This window comes from Bos grunniens, chromosome 13 (assembly GCF_055505025.1).
Source record: "Bos grunniens cultivar Pamir isolate PY7600 chromosome 13, Bosgru_T2T1.0, whole genome shotgun sequence".
Taxonomy (NCBI): domain Eukaryota; kingdom Metazoa; phylum Chordata; class Mammalia; order Artiodactyla; family Bovidae; genus Bos; species Bos grunniens.
Window position 1 is genome coordinate 65,209,146 of NC_141177.1, and position 15,053 is coordinate 65,224,198.

Sequence of the window (15,053 nt, forward strand, 5' to 3'; positions counted from 1 at the left end):
CATCACTAAGACAAGTATCAAGAAGCTTATCACCTTTGCTTTCTTCTAGGAGTTTTATAGTTTCAGGTCTTAAGTTACAGTGTTTAATTCATTTTGAGTTAATTTTTGTGTATGGCATTAAGTCAGTCATCCAGTTTTTTCAAAAACATTTATTAAAGACACTGTCCTTTCCACACTGTGTATTCTTGGTTCCTTTGTCCTATGATTGTTATTGTGATGCTCTTTTGATGATCCAATGGTCTTATGGTTTTGTATTGAGTTTAAGCCTTTTAATGATAAAGTAATAAACTTGATCATCTTTCCCTGTGGTTAGTGCTTTCTGTGTCTCATTTAAATTATCTTTCTCTACCCCCAAGTCCTGAAGTTATTCTATGCTATCTTCTGGAAGCATTACTGCTTTATACTGAGATCAAAAGCCCAAGGTGAATTGACTGACTCTGTATACAGTGTTTGAAGTAGTGATCAAATTTCACTTCTTTCCCAACTGGTTATCCAATGGACCTGGTACTGTGTGTTCAAAAAACTATCTTTCACCCACTGCTCTGCAGGCTGCCTTGGTCTTAAATGAAGTAAGTATCTTTGTATGCATGAGTTATTTCCTGGCTTTTTATTTTATTCCACTGGTCACTTTGACTACCCTTGTGCCACTTCCTTTTCTTAATTACTGTAATTTTTAGAAGTCACGCTATCCTGCAAAGGTTTCTCACTGTGCTCTTCAAAACTGTCTTGACCGTTCAGGCTAACAGTGTAACTTTCAGAGTTTAAAATTAATCTTGGGTTTTGCAAAGCTTGCCCTGGATCTATCAATGCTGCTTTCAACGATGTTCAGCTTTCTGTGTGAGTCTGGCACATATCTTGTTAGATTTATTCCCTATTATTGAAAAATTCTCATTGCTTTTTTTGAAAAAAATTCCATTTTTTCACTGCTTATTGTTAACATCTCGTATCTTTACTTTGTATTTCTATTTTGACTGAGGCTGAGCATCTTCAAATATTTAAAATCTACTTTTATTTCCCTTTCATGTTCTTTGTTTTTTCTCCTTCTAGAAATTCTTAATGTATTAAAGAAATTAGTCCCTGTGGTTTTTTAAAATGTGCAAACACACTTTCCCAGTTTTTCTTTTGACTTTAGAAAATAGTTTGAAAATATATTTTTCCAAACAGTCTTTTAAAATAGATAATTAATAATCTGTAAAAAGGCATATTGAAAAACGTATCAACATACTACTTAAATATGTTTGAAGCCTAAGGAGGCTTGGAAGATGATATAAAAAGTGGGTTTATAATTTCACTCCTATTCCTATTGATGTTTGGTATCACTTACCATTTTTTTTTTCTTGTCGGATGATATTATGACATTCTGCGTGTAAGAACTGTAAGTGGTCTGCTACCATTCGTTGTTGACATTCGTGAATCACTTTAGTATATGAACTTGGATGTAAGTATTTTCGACACCGAATTTCTTCATCTTTTAATCTACCTAGAACCTTTAGAAATATATTCTTACAGTCATGAACTACTATGTGAAAACACCTGAAATATCAGTAAGCAACTTACATGGCAAATTAACAAATAGAATTATTTATATAATTCTATTCACAATTCAAAGTTCCATTCCATAAATCATTTCAAAATCTTATTTAAGCTACACTTCAGCACTGCCTTATATTAATTGCATTTACAATGTTGCACAACTGTCTATTCCCAAAACTTTTTCATTACACCCAACAGAAGCTCAGAAACCATTACGCTATACCTCCCTGTTCTACCCTCCCAAAAACTTTTGATCTACTTTCTGCCTCTCTGACTTTGTCTATTCTAGACATTTTGTATAAGTTAAACCCTAAGATATTTGTTCTTTTGTGTCTGGCTTCTTCAATTCAGCATAATGTCTTCAAAGTTAATCCATGCTGCAGCCTGTGTCAGAACTTTATTGCTTTCTAAGTCTGAATAATAGTTCACTGTATGTACATACATTTTGCCTGTCTTTTCAACTCTTGAAAGACATTTGAGCTGTTTTCAGTGTTTGCCAACAGCCTGTTTTTGAGAGTCAGATATAATGATGAGAGTTTATACATCACTGATACTCTGTGTGTACCTTTCAAGACTGGATCTAGAACCTTGAGTAAGAGTCTAAGATGTAAAAAGGGCTAAAAGCTAAGACCCACTGACTTAGTGTAACTTGCACTTAATGGAGGAAAATGTCCCAGATAACTTACTCAAGGTCCTGGAGCTAATCACTGACAAAGCAAAAGAGAATTATTCAACTCCTGGACCTGGGTTTGTGGAACAGACACCAGTGTATCATATCAGTAAGTACTGATATTTCCTGATCTATGTCCTATGGAGGCTTCACTACAGCTTTTCCACTTCAAACTTTTCTTAAAGGTGAACAAACTAACAAAAATCATCTGATAATAAAATGCCTGAGATCCAGCACTGTGGAAGAAAAAAACTAGTTAAAATGTCTGATATATCTGATGACTGAATTTATCATCTGATTATTCTTTGACTAAGAAAATATATATAGCCATTTTAAATATGGTTATCAATGTGCTGGTTTAATGATTAAAATTTCTCATGCAAGTTTTTCTTAGTCTCCACAAACTTAACAGACCAAAAGACCAAGTATCTAGAATTATTATATTTTTACTATTTTTTTTCCTTGTATTTTACAGGAAGAAAGAGTACTTAGCCTATTCTCTTATTACTAAGCATAAAATATAGCTTATTATTTTGTCAAGAATATGATATATATTAATTTTAGATTAATCAGGATTATCAGAAAGCACTGACCACAATGAAAACTGGAACAGCACTTTTTCTCATGGAAAATGTCAAGCAAGAACAATGACTGATCAAGAAAAACGGAACCTTTTCCACCAAAAGAAAATATTAACTAAGACAACTAATATTAAATAAGCCACACCTGATATATAATAGATGACAATAGTTAACATAATGCTTTCCTACCTTTTCCATATACTGTGAGCAGTTTGATTCTTGTAATAAATTTGAAGCTTCTTGTTTGTAATACTCTCCTGTTTCAGTCAGAAAGGGAGACTCAAAGATTTCCTGATAAAACTAAATAAATCAATTAAATCATATTTTAAAAATAAGAACAAACAACCTAAGAAATTAAAGGTCTAATAATTTATGTTTTAAAGGAAGCTTTGTTACCTTTAAAGGGAATTTTTTCTTATACTGTTCAACATGAACAAAGGAGTTAATAACCCCGTGGATTACTTTCTGGTTTGGGTCTTCTCCACCACGATCACTAAAACAAGGTAAAACAAAAAACATTCTTGAGAATACAAGTATCCATGGAAATATACCAAAGTATGCCAAAACATGGCTGCTTATTCTATTGGTCTGATCACTTTATTTATGAAGTATTTTAAAGATCAATGCATGCACGATACTTAAAATGCAATTTTTAATACTGCAGCTGAATTAATATTTATGACAGTTAATGTACCCATTAGATGCCATTTCAATAAACAACAGAAAAGCTTAATTGTAAAATTAAAAGATACTATGTTGATACTAAGATAATTCTTCAATTTTAATAGAGTAAATGAACCCATTGTGAACCCATTCAATGAACCCAATGAACCCATAGTTTTTTAGCTATGAACCCAACAATTTAAGACTTGCAATACCAGTGGTTAAGAATATTTGAATTTCACTCACCACAAACTCTGTTACTAGAGGATTTGGTCTGAGAATCCAGTTTTTAAACCATCACAAGTATGCCTACAGTAATCTGACGGGACTCATTCCTCAAAAGTACACTCAATACAGTATTTTGCTCATTGAAATGACTAATAGCTATTGTTCTCTAAGATATCTGCTAGAGCCACTGAGTTGCTTTCATCTAACCACAAAGGTAATTCTCTACTTAGAATTTACTGAGATATGCTTTAATATTTCTATATTCTTTTACAGCTACAAAGGGATCTAAAATCATCTCAATTATTGAGATGTGACTCAATATTTCTCGGTTATTGAGATAGTGACACAATTATGTGACTTTTGATAAGCTCCTCCTCAGTCAAGGGCACTACTGGGATGCAAGTCTTAATCACAATAAGAAATGTAGGTGATTTTTTTATTTTTCTAATTATAGACATAGAAAAAAAAAAAAAGAGGTTTGCCTAAAGCCACAGTAACACAGCCTGGCTCTATGCCGGAAGGTTCTGAATCCAGTAATAATGCCTAAATCAAAACATTATCCAGTCAAAGGTTTACCTTTCTATTGGTAACCTTCCACCTTACTTTTAAATATTTTCTTTCTTTGAATGAATAATTATTTTACAAAAAAAGCAACAGAAAAGTATACTACCATCATTTCTAGTAGAATCATCTGGGTTTTACACTGGGATAGAAAGACTTTCGAACATTTAGGAAAATTACTGAGGCAATAACCTTTGCTTTAAGTTAGTGTCCTTCCCTGTCTCCACCTCCCTCTAAGCCTCTTTCCTTCTTCCTTTAATAATCTGGATATTGTGGAAAAAGTTTTTTGTGATTGAATTAATATGGCTACAGTCTTCTGACAGTCACAAAATCTTGGTTACAAAGTCTACATTTTGTTATCACTAATAAGAGCAATAAATACATACAAGGTAACACTAGGTGAGCTCATATCTTCTGCTCACCTTCCCTCTTAAGCCCAAATTAAATCTGGTGAAAAAATGATATGATTTATCAATTTGGAGCACATAGCTCTTTGCCTTCTAACTCTGTCTGGGACAAAGTGAGAAATATCTAAATCAGGTTACCTAAAGTTATTTTCATGACCAAATTCTACTGTCCCTGCTCAGTACCCAGAAAACACCCACTCCTACTCCTGCCCTTTGTTTCTGACACCAAAAGGCCCAGAGAAGCAGGAATCTGGTAAGGTACTGCCTAGAAAGTATATCAATATTCCCAGTGCTTAATGACTAAGTTGTGTTCTACTGTAAGAATAACATCTGAACTCAGAAACCCTTAGGCATAATTATTCAATCTTTAAGATCACCACATACTTTTATAACTGCACAAAACGTACAACAAAATCATTATAGTTTATTTCTATTAAGTTGACAGATAATGAAAATAAACTGAAATGATGCTAATAAGGTAGTACTATATAAAAGCAATGACTAAGCTGGTTATGTGAATAAGCTCTGGATTTATCTAAGAACAGTGATCCCAAGAGATGAGCTCTGAGAAAAGAATATAAAGAATTTTTATTATGTGGTTCATTATTTGATCGTGACAGAACTAAGTGGAAAATGCCTACAACAACCATAATGAAATCATTCGGCTGGGAGCTTATAGGAATTGTTTATTGTAGTTCTTAAGACCCGGATTTTGGAGTCAGACTGCCTAAGTTCAAGTTCTGGTTGCATTAATATGTCACCCTGTGCAGGTGCTTAACCTTAGTACTCAGAGATTTTTCCTTCTGTAAAGTGGGGATAACAAATGCACGTACTCTCAGAGGATATGGTAAAGATTAAGCATAATCCAAGAAAGTATATAGCACAGTGCCTAGTAAATGAGTGAAGCATCATTAAGCTAGCATTTTAAGTACTGACTGAGCAAAATGGAAGCAGGAGAAGAAAGCTAAGAGACCAAAAAAAAAAAAGAAAAAAAAAATGCACTGAGTGTGATTTCAAAAACCAAGGCATTTAGAGGGCAGACTAGGTTTGTGATGGTCATAAAAAGTTAGTCTGAGGGACTTCCCTGGTGTAACAGTGGTTAAGAGTCTGCCTGCCAATGCAGGGGACACAGGTGTAATTCCTGGTTTGGGAAGATCCCATATGCCCAAGGTGGCAACTAAGCCTGTGCATCAGTCACAACTACTGAGCCTGTGCTCTAGAGCCTGTGCTCCGCAACAAGAGAAGCCACCGCAGTGAGAAGCCCATGCACCCCAACTAGAGAGTAGCCCCCGCTTGCCACAACTGGAGAAAGCCCTCATGCAGCAACGAAGACCCAGTGCAGCAAAAAAAAAAAAAAGGCTGAAACTCTCATAAGTCCTGATTCTGCTATGTGACAATGGGCAAATTAATCTCTTGGTGAAACCTTCATTTGCCCCCTGAGATTAAGATGAGAAGATAAAATTAAATGCAGTCTCCTGCCTCAATCCAAACCTGAGAAGTGATAGGAAGGATACTTTTTAATATTCCATTGTTGGCAGTAGGCCTTGGACCTGTAGAAATTGAAAATAAGATGGAATGAAGACGAGATAGCACAGAAAAACAAAAATGCACAAGAGAAAGGACGGCTACAAGAAGGGGGTGGAAGACATGAAGGAAGATGGGCGAGGAGTGGCATTACTGAAAGCGGGCTGGCGCAAAACCAGTGAGCTCACTGGCAGACTAGCTGCTCAGTGCATCTCTGCAGGAGCAGTGAGCGTAGTCCCAGGAGGAAGTAAACTGTCTGTACCCAGACTCTGGTATCCACTCGAGGGCACCTCCGGTGATATTGGGAAATCACGGACTAGCAAGATTTGGTAGCATCAAGACTTGATGAGTGGTAGAGAAATGGGTTTCCATACTCTGCCTTTGGAAGAACAGTTACTTTACAGAGGGCAAAATTCTAAATGCATATACTCTGTGGCTCTAAAAAGCTGCACATGTGCGTAACAGAACTCAGAGTTGTACTAATGGAAAGACTGGAAACAACCTAATATACATCAGTAGGAGAAGAGTTTAATAAAATGAGGTAGAACCATACTTGATATAGAGTTTAGGAAGAAGGAGGAGGGTAAGATCTCTTATGTACAAACACAGAAAAATTATCAAGATAGATAAATCAGTATGTCATAAACGATTTTTAAAAGTTAGAAAAAAATGAAAAAATTATACACTTGAAAAAACAAAAAATATTCTGTATCGTATTTATTTCTGTACACAGATATAAAAATTCATAGGAAAATGTTTGAAAAGACAGTTAACCAAATGATAAACAGGGATTACCTCCATGGAGAGGAAAAGATCTGGAGCATTCAATGTTTTTCAAGAATGCATTTACATATCACTTGTGTATTTTGAACTAAGTTTTTCACTGAGTAGCTGGTGCCAGGTCTGAGGAAGAAAATGTACAAGATAAGCCTGGAACATCCTGACACGAGATAGCAAGAAAGTTATCAAGGATGACAATGGTCATAGCAAAAAGATTCTGGCACCAACTAACCAAAGAGAGGCTATTCAAACTTTAATAAAATCGAGACAATAGAAACACATCAAATATATTTAAGTCTTTACATTTCATCATGATATATTGGGTGGAAAAAGCTAACTGGCCATTTTCTGAAGATGACAGCAAACCAATTCATTATCCTGACAAATGGGTAAAGAAAAGGAAAAAAAGCAGTTATTTCATCTTTCGTATATGATAACCAAATAATAGACAAGGGTAAGTATATTTCAATAAAATTTTTCAAGTTAAAAAATGAAAATCAAACAACAGGATTAAAGTGGCACTATTTTACAAATCTCAATAAACTAAAAGATGCCAGCATTTAGCATCAGTGGCTGCTTAAATTTAAAAAAAGAGTAAAAATCATACATTATGAAAGAACAAAATATCTTGGTTTGCCAGGGAGAACCGACCTGGGTCTGAGTAGGCCACTTAACTGCCAATTTACAGGAAACACAGAGGACAAAGGAACACATATAAGTGGGCCTCATACACTCAACTAGAGAAATCTAGACAGTGTGAAAGTGTAAAGATCAAACGGCCAGGATTCCTGAACAAATGTATTACAAGTGGGAAAAAAAATGAAGGATGGAGGAGAAATTTGTTGATTAAAATGTTTTTTAGGATGAACAAGACTAAACTATAGCATCCAGGAATGCACACACGGGTGAAAAAACCATAAAGAAACAGGAAAGTGACTGCGCAGAAGTCAGGACAGCTGTGTCTCTGGGAGAAAGGCAGGGGCTGGGACACACAGGGTTTCAGGGGAGGCTGGCATGGCTCCAGTTCTTAACCTGGGTGGCAGTTAGAAGCGCATTTGCCTTTCAATAATTCATTCAGCTATACATTTGTGTTGTATGGTCTCCTCTGTCTATATTTAATTTTACACGAAGAAGGTTAAATGATACACACACACACAACAAAATCCCCCAAAATCCAAGGAAACTGTTATAATAATATTAACATGTGACAGAACATGGAAAAAGAGCACAAGATAGATAAAGGTACTACGTAACAGTAAAAAACATGAAGAGAATAATCCTCATATTTATACAACTAACAACAGAGGCCCAAAATTCATAAAGCAAAAAGAGCCACTGCAAGGATGAAAATCAATAAATCTAAAATGAGCTGGGAAATTTAAACCTCTCTTAGAAACTGACATATGAAAGAATTAAGCCTATTACATTAAATTTTATGAGACCCTAATGGCTTACATGGTAAAGAATCTGCCTGTAACACAGGAGACCTGGGTTCAATCCCTGGGTCAGGAAGATCCCCTGGAGAAAGTAATGACAACACACTCCAGAATTCTTGCCTAGAGAATTCCATAGACAGAGGAGTCTGACTGGCTATAGTCCATGGAGTTGCAAAGAGTCAGAGACAACTGAGCGACTAACACACACATTAAATTTTATTTTTATCCACGATTATATTTTTTCTTCAATGAAATCTATATTTTTCCTCAATGAAATCTTAACAGTTTAGAAATAGAATAAAAAGCCTATGAACATGTCAGAGAAAATACAAATCAGTCACAGCAGCCTATGTTATAAATTGCTCCTAATTCACAGGTGAACAAAGAATTTTATTTAAAGTTTTTATTTTTGCTCAAAGACTATCTGACACTAGAAAGCTAACACAGAGCTACTGGGAAAAAGAAAAGCAATTTTGAATTCATTTAACATTAAAGAGTTTGTGTTTTCAGTAGTATCCTTAAGTATCTAAACAATTCCTTTTACTTGCATTAAAAAACTGATCTGCTTTCTTCTCTCCAGTTTCACATTCTTACACTGTAACATTTAGATCCATGAAATTACAGCATTTTATTTATTAAAATTATCAATGTTAGGCTGTTACTACATTGAAAGTCCCAGCTGGCATTCTACTATTTTACTATAAAAGACAAGTTATTGTATGAATAGAATTACTTCTATCTTTCCTTAGTAAAGCAGACACTATGAAAATATGATGCACCATCTATGACTCCATCACTTGTTTCTTTCTTCCTTATATAGAAGGAGCAACTTTACTTTTGGATTATCAATTAAATTTTGTGTGTACACATTTAATGATACCACAAAAAACAAAAATTAAACTAAGAATTGTTTCACTGACTCTCTTAAGCAAACAAAAAAATTCTGCAATCTACATTCTGCTTTTGAAAAAATCCTCCATTAGCCTGACAGATAACTTTACCTCAAGGCCGAGATGGCCCTCAACTTTCTGAAATCTTCAAAGAAGATTAACACATTATAAATGGTAAATCATACCAGAATCCTAGGGTGGCGAGGATTAAATGGGATTAGCATATAAAACTTCAATCGCTGCTTGGTACACAGTTTCCATATTTTATTATTATTACTAAGCCTTAGTACCCCTCACTAGAAAATGTAAGATAATACCTACTTAATAAAGCAGACATAAAAAAATAAATGAGATATTAGTAAAGCATGTCAAATAATACTGTAAAGGAAACTGACTGTAACAACAAAACTAAAATGAGTTGGCCTAATGTCTCTGACCATGGTCTCCATGTCTTTTCCAGAATTAGTATCCTACAGTTGTTACTGTTTTTCTTACATAGTCATGCTTTCCTTAATTTTTCATTAAATTCACTTTTAACAAGCTAACAATCACACTTAAAAATTTACGAGGTTGGATCAAAATTGTTACAAAAGAGACACTCATTAAAAGTGCATTTAGAAAATTTATAATATTTCCATTATACTTGTAAAATAGCTGAATTTCAAGAATAAAGTTGATATTTTTAGCAAAGGAAATTATATTAGAGCCTAAAACCCTTGTTGAGAGTGCCCTTTCAGTCATTCATAGTTCAGCAGAGAAAAGAGGAAGGAAGAAAACAGTTCCACCCTACCTCTCCACTGCCTTTTTTCTCTCTCATCCTCTTTGGAAACAGCGGAAAAAGTGTGAGTGACCATTTTTAAAAACCAAGTTATTAATTCCTACCACATACTTCCTATTTGGTATTAACATTAACTATTAAAATAGTGTCTTATCCTTTTTGGTGAACTTTTTTTTTATAACCCCTTATTTCCTATTAGGAGCCCCACAGTAAGAAAAATGCTTTCCTTTTTTCCCTCACATAAAAAAACTCCCTATTTGGGTCTTCTTAAAGAAAGCAGTTTCAGAGGGAGTGGCCAATATCATGTGGCAATTCACTGGTCTAGGGAATTCCCTTCACAGCAGTTCCAGTCACCTAGGGTCTAGTAAGAATCTTCTAGGCCACACCTGAGCCAAGGACGCCCCGCTCTGGACTCCACAGGAAAACTTACACTGTGCCACAATCTATTCACACAGCAGCTTGGACAAGCCATCCTCTCTGGGCCACAAGCACAATCAACCATTCTAGAGCCTTTTTCTCATAAATTTGCCTCATGAGTTAACTGGTAATAACGGTAACCAACTAACTGGAAGCATCTCGTTTCCTGAGCAGGTTATCGTCATCAGGGTTTCAATTGAGAATATGTTCAAAGAACTCAGCAGCACTGCCTACAGGATCCAAGAGGTTTCGGGACTACAGAAGAAGTCACTTCCTTCGGGGACTTACTTATTTACTAAGCATATGTCATCGTAAAATCTTGTGGTTTTGCCCCCCGCCAAAACCAAAAGATTATAAAACCACTTTAAAATACTGGCTGTATTAAAATGGGAAAAGAGGGTCATTACAGTAAAATAGGGCCTATGTGCAGTGGACAGCCAGGCCAGTGTTCACTATTTTAAACCATTTCAATCAGCAAATCAGAACCAACTTAAGAAGATCGATGTCAACACTCACTTTTTGATTTCTCGGAGCAACATTCGGATAAGGATGGCCTGAAGTGGTTCAACCATCAATTTCCTCCACATGTCCAATGCTAGCTGCCAGGAAAAATGAAAATCATTAAGGCTGAATTACTCAGTATTTGACTCACTGAATTACTCAGTGAATTAAAGTGTTTGCTTTAAACATTTGTAAAAGTAAATACCCATCAGAAGAAGTATTTATAACTTTATTTCAAAACTCAAATAAAAACTGAATATACATAAGGAAAATAAATGGCTTAATTTAAAATGACACTGGCTCACATGTCGGACATTCTGAATAAGGAACAGAATTAAGGTTTTATCATTAACTGGAAATCTTACAGAAATAAATGATTTTTATAAAACCTTAGTTAAAATAAGTTTGCTGCATCCACAGATTTCTATTTCATCTCTTCTGGGTTCTCTTTGAAGTCCATGTCCTTCACATTTTTTTTAAATTGTAAACTATAAGAGTCTCAACATTTTCTAAATATATTTTATGAGCTTCTTCATACAGTAAAACTATTAACCTTCTGTCATTCATCCACCATTAATTTAATTATTAAAATAATACTTTTCCCACATCTTTTCTGTTCTTCTCATCTATGTGAAAGTCTTAGTAAATCATAACAGTATTTCATTTATTTAACATTTATGATGTTTTAAATCTTGACAATTTTAAGACAGTTAACTCAGCGTTCTTAGGAAGACAGTGGATCACGTTACTTCAGTATATAAAAACAGGTTTATGTTTGCCAGTCTTTAAAGAATGTCCTACCTCTCCTATTTCCATCAGTGGTTCATTCATATCTACACCACCATAACCATACTGAAGGTCAGCTTCTGTCAGTTTATTCTTTTTAATAAACTGTGTGTTGAGATACCTGAAAAACAAATGTACTATCAAGATGCTATGTCAAAATCAGTAGGAAAAGAAATAACTTGGAATTTTAGAACAATAACTTTAGAGTTATAATCAACTACAGAATAGTTCAGTAATACACCCCAAAGAAATTAGAAATATAATTTTTAAAAAAGATAAAAATTATCAGCCAAACTCTCTTTGCAAGGCCCTAAAAGACAAAAAATAAGACCTCTAGGGTAGGGGAAAAAAAAATCCTATTACCACAGTCCCACTTAAAAAAACTCAAGGGTTTTGCTCCCAAAATTTCTAATACTCTTAGACCTGCTATCCAAGGGTCAGACCCTCTACAAGTTAATTTGCTCATTCTCAGATTCTCCTTAAATAAGCTGAGTTCACTTTGCAAAGAATTAAACAGAAAATGCTTAAAAAGATCAAATTCAAGTAAGTTCTCTAATTTATATTTTATCACCATTAAATATGTAACTTTTCATTTTTGAACCAAAAACAAAATCACAATCACTAGGTAAGAAAATGGAGTAGACTGTTACAGACAGGTAGAAGGAAAAATGGACAGAATTAAGACCACCGTGTCAACCAGAGGGAAACAGCTTTATAAAAAAAGACTGACTGTGATGAACTCTTAGAATCTCTGAGATGACAGAGTTCTAAGATTAAAGGAAATGTGTGCAAAGGGTACGCAATACTCAAGTACCATTTGCCACCATCCCAGATTTCACAAGGCCCTTCGTGCTCACCTCCTAAAACTATTCGTTGGACAGGTTCTGCCAAGGTGAAAACGGCTATTGACGATACAAGTATTTAGGCAACAACCACGAAATCTCTGTATTAAAACACACACGTTTGCTACATCGAAATCAAAGGTCTACTCAGTGTTCACAGACAACTGAAACTGAAAGCAAAGACAACAAAAATCTCAACGGCGTAACTCCTCTGCCAATTCTAGGAAACGATGGGAAATAATAAAGCACAAGGCCACAATCGTTTACACACATTCCCTCCCACGCTCACTCACTTCAAGCTCTGGCCTCCAGGGCTTACACTGTGGAGCTTCATTCAACATTTTAGTCTCTTCTGTCCACTGCTTACAAACTCATTTCCTTCCAAGTACCAATGAACCTTCCCTTCCATTCTCACTATAACCCCTGTAATTTCCTGCTGGGTTTCCAACCATGCTTCCAGCTGAGCAAAGGGGAACTCCAGGAGAGAGAGAGGAAGCCTCAGCTCAAGAGAAAACGCCTGCTTCACCTGAAACCAGACTCTCTGGGGCAGGGAGGCACCTCTGGCCTAGGTCACTCTGGTCTTGGCTCACACACCTCTCAGGCCTGACCTGACCCCCAAGCCAAACCAGCCTTCACTCCCCACCCTCCTGTGAAGTTAGTGTCTGATACACAACTGTTTTCTTTTCTTCACAGTACTTGCCACCATGTGAAATAACCCTGTTCTTTCTTTGTCTACACATACTCTCTAGAATGTGAGGGCTGCCAGACAGTATCCAGAACAGTGGCAGGCAGACAGGCAGTCCTTGAAAAATACTTCTTCGAATTAACAAAATGAATAAACGGGTAACTTTCCAGCAAGCATGGATGGCAAAAGCTAACAGTAGAACACAAGTGTGGAAAAGCAGCCTGGAGCCAGATCATAAAAGCCATGAATGTCAGGAAATAAAAACAGTCACTAATATTTATGGAGTGCCTATTACGCGTCAGAGACAGCCCTAAGCATTGCTGCTGGCTGAATAATAGGAGGCAGGTATTTGTGGTACCATTAGGATCCCCATTTTATGTGTAAGAAAACTGCAGCTTAGAGAGTTTAAAGAATTCGGCAGAGGTCCATCCACTACTAAGTGGCAGAGCTGACTCAGAAAATTCACAAGGGCTCCCTCTCTCATTCAGCGAGTACTGACCAAATGCATACTACGCGCCAGGTACAACAAGGCAATGGGGACAGAAAAAAGGAAAACAAAAATGTAGTTTCTGCCCGGTGAGCTTACCCATCTGGCAGGACATAACAACAGGAAGAAATGTAACATTTCTGAGCAGGGGGAACTTAACTGTCATACCTGCACCATTACATGTGCCTTTCTGAAAGAGCCTCTGCTCCAAACCACTCTTTTTCCGGTCAGCATACCATGGCCATCAGCAATCCTACCTAGAATTGAGCGAGCACCACTCACCTCACGCTCCATTTTATCTCCTTTTCATCAGCTGGTCCTCCTGTTCTAAACTATTCATCACCTCCTCCCATTGTTTTCTTTTTTCACTTTCAATACATTTGTTGACTCTTCGTTTGGATCAAGCGCATCAACATTCTCATGACTGGTCTCTGTTTCCCATTTCTGGCATCTCTCATTCATCTGAAAACTATTTTAGGATACCAACTTCCTATCCAGAAGCCTAGAGCAGCCCCCTTATTCCTATATTAAACGTAAACTTCTTAGCACTGCTGACTTGGGAGAGAAGCTGCTAGATCTGCAGAAGTCTGGATTCACTGATCCCTTCCCAAGGTCTGTGTGTATATTTCAGAGCCAGTACCCTGTGTCAGGGGAGCTTCATACGCTGTGTTATTTCAGAAGACCAGTCACTAGTCTCTTTCCCTCATGGGATAAATTTTAAACTAACTTTTATTATCTAGATCCTTCTCATTCCAGATATTCTACTCTTGACAGCTTAAGCTTGATAGAGAAGCTTTTAAAATAATTTATAGATATAACTGAAAACAGTAGGGTAGTTGTTCATTTTGATTCAGACATGATTCTTAATTTCTAAGTCACTGTAGCGTTTTACAGTAGAATTTATTAACCACACATTTGTTTTTAAACGAACATATATATACTATGAGATCGTAAAATAGCTTCCAATAAATTCTTTAAATAGTCTTTACTCTTTTGCACAGGTAATACCTTCACTGCTCAGGTGCAACTTGTGCAGTAGTACACATTTTTATAATTCGTCCTGGCTCAAAGTGGTTAATTATTATCCTTTGCTTTTCTGGAGTACCAGCAGTAACCCAACAGCATTAACTAACAAGAACTAAGAGCCTAAAGGTAAATTTGAAGCCTCTAAGAAATCAGGCATTTCAACCTATCTTAAGAGAATTGCATTACGAGAACTGTTCTCATGCTAATACCTGCTAGATTTCAGGAGTTGTTAGGTCTCAAGCTAACTGCTCCAGTCCA

The 15,053-nt window shown here is 36.0% G+C and overlaps 1 protein-coding gene across 4 annotated transcripts in view; it reads right to left on the reverse strand.

The window, feature by feature from the left end:
* Window positions 1–15,053, reverse strand: part of CUL2 (cullin 2) — a 71,543-nt gene that overhangs the window by 26,206 nt on the left and 30,284 nt on the right. For all 4 annotated transcript variants that reach the window (XM_086334648.1, XM_086334646.1, XM_086334649.1 and 1 more), the window contains 5 exons: window positions 11,771–11,876; window positions 10,985–11,067; window positions 3,181–3,277; window positions 2,974–3,084; window positions 1,325–1,487 (listed from right to left, as the gene is read on the reverse strand). In XM_086334648.1, the coding sequence (XP_086190774.1) occupies window positions 1,325–1,487; window positions 2,974–3,084; window positions 3,181–3,277; window positions 10,985–11,067; window positions 11,771–11,876 (560 nt within the window). The remainder of the gene's footprint in view (window positions 1–1,324; window positions 1,488–2,973; window positions 3,085–3,180; window positions 3,278–10,984; window positions 11,068–11,770; window positions 11,877–15,053) is intronic.